At 40.8% G+C, this 17,107-nt stretch overlaps 1 protein-coding gene across 1 annotated transcript in view; it reads left to right on the forward strand.

The window, feature by feature from the left end:
• Positions 1 to 400: 400 nt before the first annotated feature.
• The window catches only part of KCNC2 (potassium voltage-gated channel subfamily C member 2), a 46,769-nt gene continuing 30,062 nt past the window's right edge, over positions 401 to 17,107 (forward strand). Inside the window, exons 1-2 of the mRNA XM_030457750.1 lie at positions 401 to 519; positions 1,087 to 1,874. Coding sequence (XP_030313610.1) covers positions 1,212 to 1,874 — 663 coding nt within the window. The 5' untranslated portion in view covers positions 401 to 519; positions 1,087 to 1,211. The remainder of the gene's footprint in view (positions 520 to 1,086; positions 1,875 to 17,107) is intronic.

The following is a 17,107-nucleotide window of genomic DNA, read 5'->3' on the forward strand; positions in this document are numbered from 1 at the left end:
GTGGAAAGGCGGCACCTCCCGTGTGAAATGAAGGGAGTAGTATCTCCAAGTGGACGGCAGCAGCCGCTTTTATGCCTTTCAGAGCTGAGCATGAAGGGAGGTGAAACAGCCACTTGAACGCGGGGAAGAAAAAAACCAAGCAAACAAAAACCAACCAACCAACCAACTAACCAAAAAAAACCCAAAAAAACCACCATACCAAAATACCCAAGAAAACAAGCAACACCCCAATAAGTAGCTCTCAACAGGGAGAGCGGGTGGGAAGTGGCGTCCCACGCCACGCACAAACGAAGCCGTCTGGAGAAGCCGGAGCCTCTTCCTCTCCTTCGGCAGAGGTAGCGGAGAGGCGGAGGGGAGGAAGAGAGGGTGGTGGGAGGGAGCATGGAGAAGCCCACCGCATCCCGGCGCTGGCTTGGCGGTCTCTTCTCCGAGCTCTTCCCCGACTTGCACTCTCGTCTTCGTGATTTGTCACAGAAAGTACCGAGCCGAGCTCTCTCTACGCAGACATCTTTTCCAAGGGTATGCCTGCTGAGCTGCTGGAAGGAGGGGTGGGCTTGTTATTTTTTCTCCCAAAGTAGGGCTGAGGGGAAGAGACAAACCGCTCTTTCTACATTTTTTTTTTAATTTTTGTTTTTTTAATTTTTGTTTTTTATTTTTTTTTTATTCCCTCGTTAAGCTCTCAGGATAATAAAAGCTTAGATTAAATAAACGGCACACTTTCTGTTCCATCAGCTAGATTCACGCAGCCCCGCCAGGGACGAGGGGGTCAGGGTGGTGGCGTATCCGTACGCGAGAGGAACGGCAGTGCCATTTCGGTAGCCGGCTTTGTGGGGAAGCGGGAACAGAGTTGCGGGCGAGCAGGAGGGAGAGTACCCTGCCAGAGGTGCGCAGCGGTACTGCCCGGCAGTGGGTGGCCGGGCGGTGGCGGCGGCACTGGGAGGGAGGGCTCTCCCGGCGGTATGGGGCGCCGAGATAGGAGGGATGTAGAGGGCTGGGGAAGAGTAGATACAGCCCCTCCCAACCCTCCCGTGATCCGTGTCGGGGGTGAGGCTTCTGCTTGAATTGTTCTTCCCGTTTGCATTTCAGGCAGAAGGTCGTCCCTTCGCGAACCTGCCCGCGCCCGGGTGCCCCCCCCACCTCTCCCGACTCGCCCTCCCATCGCCACCGCTGCCTCCTCCTGCGATCTCCCCAGTCATGTCCCACCCCGAGCGATGGGGAAGCTCGAGGACAACGAGAGGGTGATTCTCAACGTGGGGGGCACGCGGCACGAGACCTACCGCAGCACCCTGAAGACCCTACCAGGGACCCGCCTGGCCCTGCTTGCCTGCGAGTCCCAGAGCGAGTCCCCAGGAAGCGAGGAGTCGCCGCCGCCGCCTCTCCCCAACCCAGCGCCGCGGGCAGGAGGTTGCCCAGAGCTTGACAGCGGCTGCAGCCCCCGGAGCAGCGGAGACGCCGCCACTGCCGGCAGCGAGTTCTTCTTCGACCGGCACCCGGGTGTCTTCGCCTATGTGCTCAACTACTACCGCACCGGCAAGCTGCACTGCCCAGCCGACGTCTGCGGGCCGCTCTTCGAGGAGGAGCTGGCCTTCTGGGGCATCGACGAGACCGACGTGGAGCCCTGCTGCTGGATGACCTACCGCCAGCACCGCGACGCCGAGGAGGCCCTCGACATCTTCGAGGCGCCGGACCTGCTGACAGGAGAGCTGCCTCACGACGGCGACGACGACGACGACGACGACGATGTCCTGGCCGCCAAGAGGCTAGGCATCGAGGACGTGGGGGCCACCGCCGAGGGCAAGGGTGGGCGCTGGCGGCGGCTGCAGCCCCGTGTCTGGGCGCTTTTCGAGGACCCCTATTCCTCGCGGGCTGCTAGGGTAAGCACTGTCGGACAGTGCACCTGCCCAGGGCGAGCCACAGGGGTGGCCAAAGGGTGTCTGGGGTGTGCATGTCGTGGTCCCATGCGCGGGAGGCAGGCATATGCTGTCATTAAGGCTTGCTTACCCCTCTCTCCTAGACAGGGTGTAGGAGTGCTGCTGGCTCGGAGACTCACTTGTTTGTGTGGGCAGGAACAGCCACAGGGGACCCTTGTCCTTTCTGAGGGTTCACACGAAGTTACCTCTAGTACTGGGGCAGCTGGCACTACTTGGAGGCCATCATCTCTGCCCCAGCTGTCAGAGGTCTTCGGTTTGGGGTTAAGTGGTGACAGTAGTGCAGGAGAGAAGGCCAGCCAGCCCTTTCCCAACTTCACTTTGTCTGCCCTAGGAGGGGATCTGAGTTCCACCATCTAAGTGTGAATGGGGTCACCCTGGCTCTCCATCCAGTGATTTCACAGGATGACTATCACTGACTTTCTGACTGAGGATATGGGTATGAGGCAGTAAATGATCCTTCTGCGTTTCTGTTACCTAAAGGGGAATTTTTGGGTTTTGACTGCTTTCTGCTTTTGACTATGATGTGGATATTAATGTCTTTTAGTTGTGGTTTTAGTTGTGGCTGTCAGCAGTGATCAGGGTTCACTTTCTAACTCCAGGGCTTTGGAGCAAACAAATTGTTGTAATTCCTTTGAAATGGTCAGTGGTGCTTCAAATTTAATAGTGAGAAAAGTGACTGTCAGCAAATCCTGCCTCTGACAGATGAAACAGAAAAACTTGTAACTGGAAATACTTGATTTTAAAATCATGATAATTGTTTCTCAACGTGTTTACTAGGATTCCCTGTGAAACATTCAGAGCTAAGCCTCATCCAGGAAACCTATGGTTGTGGTGGGTGCCATCTCCCCCTCAGTCCTACTAATTTCACTGGCAGCCTCCTAGATATGACTGCAAGTGTGTGGTTAAGTAACTTATGAGTTGTACCCCATGGCCAGATGCAGTTTCTGTGAAAGTTAGCAATTCCTGTGAGCTTATGGAGGTAAGTTAAATGTAAAGTAAAATTCCTTGTAGTTACTACTGTCACTTGCTGAGTGCAAGTGTTACTTGTTTTTGAAGGTTGCCCTCCAGTTTGTTTTCCCTCGACAACTGGCTCTAGCTGATATTCGAAATACATTTTTAATAGAGGATTTGATCTAAAGAAAAACTACAAAGAAGCATCTATCTTAGCTCATCAGTGACATACCCACATTGCTCACATCTCAGCTGTCTTAATCCTAAGGAAAGATTGGCTGTCAGTTACCTGACAAAACTGTAGTGCTCGTGATGATTGCCTGCAGCTTGTCTTTCACCTCTTGTTTTGTGGAAAGTTGCTGACAGTGTCAAATTTACAGCTTTTACAATAGGAAATCTTTCCATGGGAGAACTGAGGAGTGTGGAATAAATGTTAAATGGAAGATAGGCATGCTGACTGCAATTGCTCCCTGGCATTGTAATTGTCACTTGGGTTTTCAATCCACTCTTTGAATGAACCTGTAGATGCTTGCTTTCCAAATCTTCTATTTTTCTGCAAGACCATCCTGAACTGTCAGTAGCTCTGGTAAAGTTATTTTTTCAAGTTGGCAAAATAAATGCCTTAAATAACACTGCACTAGAAAATTGCAACATGGCAATGTTAATCTCTTAGAATATAAGGTATTTACTGTTTTATCACTTTAATACTGCTTTTAAACATTAGATTCTTATTTCAAACCCAGGCAGCCAGAGTAAGGCAATGTTAGAGCTGTGACAACAGTGTCTAAATCAGTGGTTTTATTTGAGGCCTCTGCTCTGTACCTGGATCTTGAGGAAGGGAGACAACTTTGAGAATTGCTGGCAAGTTTTAAAGCACTGAGTAAATTTATATTTAAGGGCTAGTACGCACTTAGTAAGCACGCTCAAACACAGTATTTTAAGGAGATGGTAACCTTGGATTGGAACTGAGATGTAACTATCAATTCAGTGTTTTCCCACACATGAAACGAAAACACTGTTTTCTGAGTATTCTGGCAAATGCACTTCTGTGTTAGCTGAAATGATGACTGACTATAAGAACATTTGAATGAAAGCCTGGCCTTACTGAAATCAAGACAAAACTCTGTTAGCATCAATCTTTGCCTCATAGTGTTAGCTACTGACTCATATGCCACCTAGATTATGTTGAGGCTGCTTAGCAGTAAAATTTCTTAATAACTATGGTAATTATTTTTTAAGCATTGCTGCCTGTTTTAACTTCAGCAGTGCCTTTTCAGCGAAGTATGGTGAGGATAAAAATGAGATATTTCATATTAATGAAATAGTACTTAATATTTTTTTTTCTTATTCTAAGCTCTGATCTCTAAAAATAGAAATATTTAGAAATTCATATATAGGTTGCCATGGTAACCTACTGGGGGATAGTGCATGCACAAGATTATTCTAGCAAGAGCATTCCGTGATGTTATATAAATAGTGAAACTAGTTTGTTGACAAGGAGGTTTACTTTATTTAAGACTCTAAAAAAATTTCAACTTTGAGTGTATGCAGTTTGATATTTAGATAGTGGCATCTACTAAATGCGATTTTTGTAACAAAAAATGTAATCCATGGATGTACAATTGCTTTGAAACCTGCAACATTTCTTTGTTTCTCAAATTCAGGAGTATGTCTGAATGTTATTTCTGTTTTCATTTTATTGTTTTGGGTTTCATAGACTGTGAAATGAAGTTAAAGAGTACAGAAATACTCCTTTCACTCCAGGCTTAATAGAGCCATCATTCACAAACTGCTATTTGACAGAATACTATTATGTAGATGTAGAAAGCTAGGGGCATAAGAGGCTTTCATAGGAGGAGAAACATCGGGCAACTAAATATTCCAGTGCATTGATTAAAACATCTCTGAGACAGACAAGATTCAGATCGTACCTGAATCAAGCAAGTATTGTGGGTTTTGCTAGTTAATATCCATAAGCAGCCTGAGCTGGTGCTGCCTGCAAAATCTTTGCTGTTGTCAGCAGCTGAAAGCAAGTTACTCAAAGTTTTTTCTGTATGGTCTCTATCATAACTACTTGGTTTACAATGGAAGGATAAAAACAAATTAGCAAGTATGTGGAAAGTTTGCTAAGTATTCACTGAAATGCCTGTAAAACCTCAAAAGCCTTGCAGTCTTATGCCTTGAAGGTGTTCACAGAAATACTGATCTTATCCTACTTCATCATGATATGAGGAGCAGTACTTGAATAGTGAGCGGTATTGTTGGATAGAAATACGAAGTTCTCAGCTCCATAAAGGCACATTGTCAGAGACTCATTTCACTGTCCTGTGAACACTGTCCAGTGTGACAGCTACACTGGCTTTGAACATACAGTGAGGACAGTTGTAGGAAAAATCAGCTGAAATAAGCAAGATAGTAGAGGAAGAAATTATGATTTTCACATTCCCTCAAAAGGCTAAGCTGCATAAATCATAATGAAGAACATTTTTATCAGAAAAACTTATAGTTTTATTTGGTGGGTTGTTTGCAGTTTCTTCAGATGTCTAGCTGCCTGTTGTGTGCTGTTGTAAATGACTGGAGCAGCTTATGTTTTTAGGGCTTTGGCTGTTCATGATGCAACACATTTTTTATTTTTTGTGGAAGCAACATGGCTGGAATAGTTTGAGATAGAGTGAATGGGGTGATGAAGATATGTTAAACTCAGAATATATGTTTGTAGATTAATAATTCATAGCAAAGTTTATTTGATTGCTTAACAAGTTGTAAGGCCCTTTAATTTAGAAATGGAAATCTTTACTCCTTGTGTTTTATTCCATGTGAAAACAAAGTAGAATTTAGATGTTACCATCTAACAATTTGAGTTGTGCAGACATCTATCTGAAGAGGATACAAAGAAAATATTAAGTGTTGATTAAGGATCTGCAGAGTGTATTACTTTTTACGTGTTGGTGATCAAGGTGCAGAATTTATTTTTAATTGGGAAAGGAGTCCATTAGTTTTAGATGGTGAAAACCAATTATTCTTCTTGAAGCATTTAGCCTATGGGACCTGTCAGTTTTAAAAAAACGACAGTATTTTTCCTAATGACCAAAACCATAATTCATCACTGTTACAGATGTTCACAAACTCTGTAGTTTCATGCCATGCATACATTAGCTAAGTAGATCTCATTGTAAACATTTTTTTATTAATTTACTTCTGGCATGCTGTCTTTCAAAAGTTTTAATTGGAAATTGTAGCTTAATAATTGATGTATGGAACATAAACTAGCTTGATCTACCTTAAATGTAGATGGTCTCTGATGGTGCTGAGTGAGATAAAATCAAAAAAGATTTCTACCTCCTGAACTTCTTTTTCCTCTACAGCTGTTCTGCCTGATGCTGATAATGTTTCCATGGAAACAAGCCAGCTCTTAGCTTCCTCTAACCATTCAGAACTGCCTTCTTGCTGTCACTTATTCATTGGGGAAAAGCATATTGTTGTGACTTTGACATAAATGCCACAGAGATAATCTGTCCTATCGTTTCAGAAACAGTTGCTGTTACGTACACACACATGCCATATAGCCAGAGTCTTTTTCCAATGACCCTAAAATAATTTTGTCAATGGATTAAGGTTGAATTTGCTTTGGTGTGCCTGGAAGTGGAAATTGGCCTAACAAACACAGCTCTAGATAATAATGGTGTGCAAAGTGGTTTTGGTTCAGGAATCTGGCAGACCATGTTCCTTTCCTCTATATAGCAAATACACAATGTACTATCCGTCACGTTTGTTTAGCGTGGTAAAATTCTGGTTTGCTTTGGGGACGAGAAATGATCTTCACACTGATTAAGATGGTGGTGAAAGAAATAGCCCACAACTTCTGGTGAATATTGTATAGGTTTCTATGCTACTGTCAGATGAGCTGTTCCATTATCATGCAGCTGTCATGTGATGCAGTCAGGATATGAAAAAAAGTGACAAAGGAAAACTCGTAGCTGTGAGGTCCCAATTTTGCTGGTTTTGTTGAGTTTGTGTTGAGTCATAACCATGGGAGTTCAGAATTTGGACTGATCTCAAGTCCTTGATTGGTTTCCTTTGCTTCAAGAAACCTTCAAGATAATTTAAGGGAAGTTTTATAGAAACTTGATTGTCCTTTCCTCCCCTAGTGACCATTGGGAGAAAGAAGCTGTTCTCTTCCTATGAAGTTGCCTTGCAGTGGGGTAGAAGGAGAGGAACAAAAGCATCCCTTTATAAATGTTTAATGGTTTAGTAATTTATTATCAAGTGCTGTTCAGTTGTTTTAAGATGGAAGACTCAAGTTATTATCAAGTGCTGTTCCAGTGCTGTTCATTTCTCCACAGATTCCTCCTGCTTGTCCTGTACTTCAGAATTTTGGCTCATCTTGGGGAGGCATGGCTTCCTTCAGCCACAGTTGGGTAGAAATGGTATATGCTCTCTATATTTAGCACCTGATGGGCATAGTATGTTTCCTTTCGACTCTCTTCACTAAGCTCTTATTTAGACCTCAGTGATTCAGTGTAGAAACTTGTGGGAATTTCTGCAGGTTTGTTTGTTGTTTGGTGTAATGTTGTTGGGTTTTTTTTTCTGTGATTAAAATAGTTAAGTAAAATACAGAGATGGTAATATTTGGAATATCAGCCTATCAGTTGTCATTCTGGTTAGCATGTTTCTTAACAGTGATAAGGTTGCTTTACACACACTCATTCTTTTACAAGCACATACTCATTTAAGTATAAATTAGTAATTGCATTGGAATAAATACTTGCATTTAAAGCAATTCTAAGCAAAGCTATTCAAGAATTTTTTTGTGGGGAGCAAACACTTTACCTGTGTTATTCTTTATGGAGAAGCTTTCTTAAGGTGCAAGGGCTGAAACATGAGGATTTTTCACAAATTTACTTGAGTGCTCAAGTAAATAGGAAGCCAATCAGAAAAAAAATACATGAAGACCTTGAGGCAAAGGAAAAATCTAATCAGGAGGTGCCAAAGAAAAATGATACATGTGAAATGGTAATTAAATGCAAAGAAAGGCTGGTTAGAGAAGAAAAAAAAGGCCTGTTGGATAGGGCTTTTTTCTTTGAAGACCACAAAGTAAGACTTAAGGGACTGGTGTTGCTCTGAAACACAGGTTTTATTGGTTACAGTTACTTCTGTATTTGTTTTATTCTGCTGCCTAGGGAAGAAAAAAAAATTTGTTTTGCATGGTGAAAATATTTGCATTTATCACAGTCCTTAGAAATTTTGCAGCTGATTAGAATAAAGTATTGATGGATAGAGGAAAAAAAAGAAGGACAGGGGGAATCTTCAATGCCCATTAGTACAGAGCTACAGACTCTTGAGCATAATTATGCATCCAGTTCTTTAATTTTGAAAAAGAATATATAAAATCTTTCAGTTTGCCAACAATCTCTCTATGGCTGGATCTGAATGGCAGAAATTCAGCATACCTTCATAAGCTTCAGAAAGTGATTCTGTACATGCACTTGCTACTTTTTTTTTTTTCCCCCTAGTGAGTCAGTTCTCACAGTCTTTACACTTTGACACTGTGCTTGTGCATAGTTTCTCCATCAAAAGTGGTGCTTGTTCTGCAGTATTTACAGCTCTTTAGATAGTTAAGTTAAATGCCTGGAAGTACAGCTTTTATAATATTAAGATGTAACTACTTTAGACAAAACAGGGTATGTACCCATGTATACCAATATGATGAATATTATAACAGTGATTTTAAAGAAAACTAAACAGCCTTTTTTCAGTTTGTAGAAAAGTGAAAAGTAGGTCATGTTCAAGATACTAAGATAAATGTTTAGTATTTGAAATTCAGGAAAACCACTAAGTTGAATAGATAATTTTTTTCTTTTATTCCTAGCTTATTCTTGAAAAAATAGCTTTGAATAAAATTATCAAAGGGGGCTATACTGTACATTCTGAACTGACACTCCAAGTATTTTTCTCCATCTCAAAACTTTCTTTAGGGCTGTTGTTGGAAGAACACTGCTACTACACCAGTAAGAAAGTATCCTAATACGGATTTGAGGAACTTCAAATACCAGGTTTTTAAACAAAGAGAACATTATAATGTTATTGGAGAGGAAGGAAAAGGGGTGAACCACAGTCCATTGAGGGGTGCTCTTCTGCAACAGTTACATTTATGTTATATTGGCTATTAATGGGGGGGGAGGAGGAAAGGGAGAGGACCATGAAATATAGCATCAAGAATGGCTTACCTCACCATAAAAGGTGAGGACAACTATGAATGGTGGGGTTGAACTTGTAAAAGAATATGTAAGGGTTTTCTCCTACATTTCTTGTTGCAGGGATGGATGAGAAGTTTAATAAACATGTTTCCTAAGCCCTTATTCCTCCTTTGATCTTATCTCATGCTTTCCTTTGTTTAAAAGACAAAGTCTAGAAAAAACTGTTAAGCAAACCCCTCTTTTTAAGGTTTTCTTTGTAACATGGAAATGACTATAGGTTTGAGAAAAATCCGGATTTTGACTGCCTTAAAAGCTACCAAAGGCTAGTAGAATAGTAGAGTACCACTTTTTATAAACTCATATTATGACAGTAAAATAATTCTTGTGAGATGTCATGTTTATGATTTTATAAAGTATTTTTACATTCACAGCCATCAGGAATAGGTATTATACTTCATCATTCACTTAATGTGCCTCCATGTAATTCTCATACTGGTTAAAGAAGGCATACTTGTGAATAATCTAGAATCCTTTGCTTGGCTGTAGGAGCCTTATATTATTTTCAAGGGGAATTTCACAGTGAACTGATTCTGTTATGGGTTGATATCTTAAAGTGGAATCATGGTCCTTGACTGTGTCGTCAATTTTCTGTCTTAAAAGACAGCACTGCTAAAGCTATTAGCTAATGTTACTTTGACATGAAGAATGAGAGACAAAATGAACACAAGAAAAAGTGGCTTGAAATAACATAAAATGCTGTGTTTCTTGACCTCTGAGATACATGCTTGTTCTTGGTTTTAGGAGACTTATTTTGTATCCACTCGGTTAAGATGAAGACTTGGAATAGGGGAGGAAGAGCAGTAAAAACTGAAAATGAAGCTTGAACATTTGTGATACCTTTTTTCCTGAATTATAAATGATGATAATTAAAGTTTCAGCTTTGACAAACTACTTTTTGTTCATAATGAGACCATTCTACAAAAACTGGAATTATTTTGGAACAAACAGGAGGAAATGGAACAACCAAATATTTATGTCAGTATGTGTGAATGATTTTGACACCTTCCATCAGAGATTTTCTTTGAAATGTCTTATTGATAATTGTGTAGAAAGGAAAACTCTGCCTAGCTATGCATAGCCAGAAAGTTCTAGTTCTGCACTAAATTTAGATATTTTTTTTTTCAAATTCTAATATATGAATCATCATCTTTATTTCATAAGCTTGTTAATTTTGGGGGGAACTAGTTTTCTTTTAGCAATTTCCTGTTTTTCTGATTCATTCTTTTTCCCTCTTTATTTATTTATTTTCCCCCCCTTTATTTATTTTTCCCTCCATTTTTTCATATCACTTGAGGACTTTTTAAATTTAAGTAACCCATTGCTCCTCTGTAGAAATATTCATCATCAAATCTCCATTTGACAAAAGTGGGTCTCTGCCTCTGTAGAGTTAGCAGTATACCTCATGACTTTTTGATCCTGAAAAACAGAATATGTGGGTAGAGTCTATACACTGGTTTTTTTTTTTCCCTTTTAGTGGGTAATGTAAAAAATAATACAAAAATCTCTATGGACTCACAGCTCAGCACTGTTAAATATAATGTTAAATATAATATTCTCTTTTCAAACACTATTAGACTTACAAACTTAAAATTGGAAGGACAATTGCTCCCACTTTTTTATCCTATCTACAGATCCATGATACTTGTATTACAGAATCCTCTACACAGTTTGTTTGAAAATTTCTCAGATGTCATGGTATATAACTTCTTAGCTAGGCAGTAAGGAGGTGCAATTCATATCAGCTAAAATTAGGAATCCAAATTCCTCATCTTGTTAGAGATACTAGTTAGAGATATAGGCCTAGATGATTAAAAAAAGGTGAGAGAGGCATATATTTGGGTAGAGTAAATCCCCCTTTGACTGTTTTAAATATAATTCTGCTGTATGTGTGACTGAAATAGGCATTCTTGCTTTCTATTTCAATGTGGTATATTTATTTTCACAGGAGTTGTACTACTGAAAAATGAGCAATGTGAAAAGTGGAAAAAGTGAATTGTATTTGTGGCCTAAATACAGATTTGACACTGCTTTAATTTTTTTTTTGCTAAAGCTGATTTACCTAAATCAGAGTAGCAAGCTTATATGAACATGGTTCAATCAGGTTAAGAGTGTTTTAGCTTAGTTTGGCTTCCAAACCAAATTTACTACACTTTAAGAAAAAGCAGCAAAGGCTAGCTGTGATGTAAATAAGTCAGTTTGCAAACCAGTTTTGCTAAATTAGTGCAATTTCTGTGTGATTCCTGTGTTGGCCACTTGTGGTATTAAGGTGTTCAGACTTTCATGAGAGATTCTAAGGAACCACTGTTGTAAGCCTAGAACTATCAGTTTTGCTCCTGAATGCTTGGTATGTCTGAAAAAGGCTTGCTTTCAGTATGCAGTGCTTTTCTTAAAATTGAAGAATTTAGATGATCTTGGGTTGAACCGAGACTTAGCTGCTTCGGTGCTGGCTTCCAAGCCATTCACTGCCTATGTTTAGTACTTATCTGCTCCTACTCCTTCCCTTGGTATCTTTCAGCTGTAACTACCCTATAACAAGGAGGGTTTTCAGATTCTGAGAGGGGTGGAGCACAGAGGGGTCAATATTGCCTCCCATTTCCTGCACATACTCTATAAAGGATTAGAGTTAACCTTCTCTCTTCTTGCTTCACTGCTGTTCCCCTGCTCTGCTTTATTGTCAATGGCCACCTCCTCTTCAGAATCCATATTCATGGGATGTGGGAGAGAGCCGTGGAGCCCTCTCCCTGGTTGGCCCTGCCACTCGGGGCCCTCAGGCACTTATCCCTGCCAGCACCAAGATCCGGTTGTATATACATATTTGTATGTATTTGTATATTTGATCCTTATCCAATGTGTTACTGCTTTTCCCCTGTTCTTGTAAATCAGTTTCAGTGTTACTGCTTTTCCCCTGTTCTCATAAATCTGTTTCAGTTTCAATTTCCAGCTTAAATCTCTTCTCCTTATTCCCCTTTTATTTTCCTTTTGGAAGGTGGAAAGATGGGGGATAATAGAGCACAATTCTGTCCTCTGATTTTTGACCTGTGTGTTTTGAACTGTGTGGCAGGAGCCTTTGTATCAGTTAGGGGCTTCCTTAGTTGTGATGAGTGATTTCTGTTCCCCCCAGCACACCCCAGCTTCTGCCTTTATTAGCTGGGAATAGAGACTTGGGTGGCTGTGCCACATGAGAGGATTGAAGTGAGGCTGGAATGTGTTCAGAATCAGCAGGGAAGTTCCTGTAGAAAATAGCAGGCTCATGGTTTTGCTTTTGGTCACATACAGATGCATCAGAGGCTGAGGTCTGTTTGTCCTCTGACAAGTGAGGCATTGAAAGCAGTGCTGAAGGAGCTGTCATAGATAGATGCCTGGAGGTCCGTGCAGGTGCAGCCTTGTTATCTTTCAGGCCTTTTTTGTTGATAGAATAAAAGATACACTAGAGCATCAGCTCTAAAAGCTTTTCTACTTGAAACAATAGACATCAATCAATCAAAACAGAGGCCGGCACGTTTTAATTTTAAAAGGTTTGTAAATAGTCTCTGTTAAAAGGGAGGGTAAAGCAGGGGCTCAGTAGGAAGCCTCAGACCAGGCTGCTGTAAGGCACACACCTGCTCAGCAGTGCTGAAGTGATCCTGAAGTGGGAGGCACTGTGTGCAGCATCATCATAGCTCTGTTTAGTTTTGTTTTACTTTGTGAAGCTGGACAAATTCCATAATTGTAACATAGCTTTGCTGGTTTAATATTTGATAGGAGAAGAAACTTTTTGGACTGAAAATTGCCTATTGTTGTCTTCCTTAAATGTTGTCTTTCTGCTGCTGTACACTCTTGCTTGTTTTGAGGATATGGTTGTGGCCCTCTGTGTGGAGTGGGGTAGGGGTTTATACAGTTGCAATTTTTATTCAGTCTGTGACTGCCTGGGGAAGAGAAATCCCAAACCTTCTCAAGATTAGACCCATGCTTTATATTTATGGGAAGTACTTTCATTCATGATATATAGCCTTTAAATGCAGAAATTTCAATAAAAGGTACCTATTAAAATAGTACTGTTAGCACCCTGAATTAAGGAATACTAAAATTCAGCATTTAGTAGTAGCATCATCCTTATGTGTATATTTAAGATGAAAGATAGTGTTGGGTAATACTGTTCTTGTAGTCAATGAGTACTGTTGCTGTCTCCACAGTTTTTTCACCAAATAGTCCCATAATGTAGACATGCTGATAGGTAGCTACTAGTTTGTTGTGTTCTTATATTTCCTTGAAAACTTTGTAATGAACTCATCATCTATTGATCATAGAATCACAGAATCATAGAATTGGCTGGGTTGGAAGGGACCTCAGAGATTATCGAGTCCAACCCTTTTACCACCGTTGCGGTTGCTAGACTATGGCACTGAGTGCCACATCCAGTCTCTTTTTAAATATCTCCAGGGATGGAGAATCCACTACTTCCCTGGGCAGCCCATTCCAATGCTTGATCACTCTCTCCGTAAAGAAATTCTTTCTAATATCTAACCTAAATTTCCCCTGGCACAACTTAAGACCATGCCCTCTTGTCATGTTGAAAGTCGTCTGGCAAAAGAGACCAACGTCCACCCGGTTACAAACTCCTTTCAGGTAGTTGTAGACAGCGATGAGGTCTCCCCTGAGCCTCCTCTTCTCCAGGCTGAACAGCCCCAGCTCTCTCAGCCTCTCCTCATAGGGTCTGTGCTCGAGTCCCTTCACCAGCCTGGTTGCCCTCCTTTGGACCTGCTCCAGGACCTCGATATCCTTCCTGAACTAGGGGGCCCAGAACTGGACACAGTACTCGAGGTGTGGCCTCACCAGGGCTGAGTACAGGGGCAGAATCACTTCCTTGGACCTGCTGGTGACACTGTTCCGGATACAGGCCAGGATGCCATTGGCTTTCTTGGCCACCTGGGCACACTGCTGGCTCATGTTCAGCTTCCTGTCAATCCAGACTCTCAGGTCCCTTTCTGCCTGGCTGCTCTCCAGCCACTCTGTCCCCAGCCTGTAGCGCTGCATGGGGTTGTTGTGGCCAAAGTGCAGGACCTGGCACTTGGCCATGTTAAACCTCATCCCATTGGAATCAGCCCAACTCTCCAGTCTGTCCAGGTCCCTCTGCAGAGCCCTCCTGCCTTCCAGTTGATCGACACTTCCTCCCAGCTTAGCGTCGTCTGCGAATTTGCTGATGATGGACTCAATCCCCTCATCTAGATCATCAATGAAGATATTGAACAGAACCGGGCCCAACACTGATCCCTGGGGGACACCACTAGTGACCAAAACTACCCAAAACTAGTGACAGAAGCTGGTAAAGTAAGAGAGTGGCCTCAAGAGCATAGGATGAGGCTTCCTGTAGTCCTAATTAATTTTTTTTTCAGGCATTCTTACACTGCATTGTCATAGTGTATACCTGCTAAAGGTATCATGTGATAAAAGTAGTTCTGTGAGTGTTGGGAGCTAAGAGAATTGTAAGGTCAGACAATGTAGACAGAAGAAATTTTACATTCATATTTAAATCATTGTATAAAAATAATGATGATTAAAAGAACAATAGTCCACCAGGAAAAGTTAGCTGTGAAGTTGGAACATTTTTGCTCTATAGTGTCTGTTTGCAGTCATGAATTTCTATTCCATGGTTTCTAGTAATGAGGCAAGCAGTCACTGCAAGTTGTCTATAGAAGTGCTAGATCCTATTGTTTGGGCCACATCAAATGCAGAGTCTTAATTTATTATTTCTGTCACACAAATCAAGGTTTACAGGCCTCTTCTACATAGGAGATGTCAGCCAATTTGTACCCCTGTATCTACAATCCGTGCAAAAGCTTTATACTACTTTATAAATAATTTGGTATCTAAAAATTATAGGGAAAAGAGAAACATTTATAGTGTTTGTGTAAAGAAATACTTCATCTTTATAAAGAGACCTGTCTTTTTCTTATGGATAACTGTGGCAAGATTTTTACCTGAAATAAGATCTGAAAATGTATTTTGAAAAACTTGGAAATAACAAAAAACTTCTCTAATACTCTCCAAAAGTTTGAATTCAATCAGATTTTATTTTTGAGTTATTTTAGATAAATTCAACTCTTTCTCAATTTGTTATGCCTTCTGATGTTGTGACATTTCCTATTTGTGCTTACGCAGATAAATGCCTGCATAATACCCTTACATGCTTCTCTGAGTCAGGACTGTAATATTTTCCTGTAGCGTATGCGTTTTGCTTGTGAAAGTCTATTCAAATGCATGAAAAGCAGCTTATGTGCAAGGAAGTATTTGCTGCTTGTTGAGTAATATATTCTTCCAAACTGCAGCTTAGAGGATATAGAAGCTATTAATGAATTTTATTGTTGTTGTAGAAGAAATATTGGGAAAGGACAACACTTTCTAAGGTGCTGCATGTTGGGTTTTTTTTAATCAACTGTTAATTCTGAAACATCATTTTCACTAGAAATATTAAAAAAATAGAAAAAGATATAAGATAGGCTTAAATATTCTGATGATAAAAAATAATTCCCACAAAAAATCCCCAGAAAAGTATCTATTACAAGCTGATCTATACTAATATTTAGTATTTCAGCGTGTCTTTCATATTGTGAAGTTCATTATTTTTTATTTTTAAGTGACTGGTAAAGAAATTATTAGACATTTAAGGCTTTCTGGGGAAGTGAGAATTAAACAGGCAAAATTGAGAGCTCTCTGTAAGAGTTTCACAGTGGCATCCTTAAAAGGTGAAACACCCTGAGTATCAAATGCCCACATCAAAACAGGCTGCTCAGGTTGGAAATGATGGTGGTGTGTGTTCAGGCTGCCTGAGAGATGTACTGTTACTTCTGAGTTGTGTGCAGTCTGGAGGAGATTCATTAATTTCAGAATAATTGTTTTGCTGTGGGAGGAAAACTGGAAGTCACGGCACATAATTTCATCAGAAAAAAGATGTGTAAGAAGATTAAAAAAAAGGAACCAAATACTGGCATGAGTTCATTAAATCACAGGCTCAATTACAGGCAGATTTTGGAAAAATATAGGAGATGAGATTTCTTACATAAATATCTCCTATTACAAGCCTGTGTAGATAGAGGCATGAGTATTTATGAGCACCTGCTATCTGTTTAACAGTTCATTATGCAGAAATTTGTCTCTTCTGCTCATTTAAAATTTTGGACATTAGGCTTAATTGACTCATGAGGTGGCGACATGGGTAATAGGCTGATATTAATGTTAACTTACTAAGGTGAATTTTGATCTGCTGAATTAATAAATGAATTGTAACAGAAATAGCCTAATTGCAAACAGAATTTCTCTGTAGGCATGTTATAAATAAGTATTATCAATCTAGATTACTTCTAAATTTTATTAAAACTAAAAAGCAAGTGGAGAAGGATGATAGAAGTTTCACTGTGAGAAAACACAGCAGTTAACTTTGCTATACCCTGAATAAATTTGTGGATGACACCAAACTGGGAGGGGAAGTGTTTATCTGCCAGAAGAAGGCACTGCAGAGGGAAATGGACAGGCTGTATGAAGTTCAACAGTATGAATTTCAACAAGATAAAGTGTAGGGTCCTACACTTTGACCACAATAACCCCATGCAGCACTACAGACTGAGGGAAGAGTGGCTGGAGAGCAGGCTGGCAGAGAGGGACCTGGGAGTGCTGTTTGACAGCAGTAGAATACGAACTAGCAGTGTGCCCAGGTGTCCAATGGCATCCTGGTTTGTATCTGGAATAGTGTGGCAAGCAGGACTAGGGATGTAATTCTCCCCCTGGACTCAGCACTGGTGAGGCCTCAACTTGAGTGCTGTGTGCAGTTCTGGGCCTCACTAAGGGGAAAGTCTTACAAAGAGAGGTTGAAGGAGCTCAGGTTGTTTAGCCTCGAGAAGAGTCAGGTGGGGGTCAGACTCTTCTCCCAGGCGACTAGTGACAGAAGAGGGCATGGCCTGAAACTGCACTGGGGAGGTTTGATATCAGGAAACA

Source organism: Calypte anna, chromosome 1 (genome assembly GCF_003957555.1).
Source record: "Calypte anna isolate BGI_N300 chromosome 1, bCalAnn1_v1.p, whole genome shotgun sequence".
Taxonomy (NCBI): Eukaryota; Metazoa; Chordata; class Aves; order Apodiformes; family Trochilidae; genus Calypte; species Calypte anna.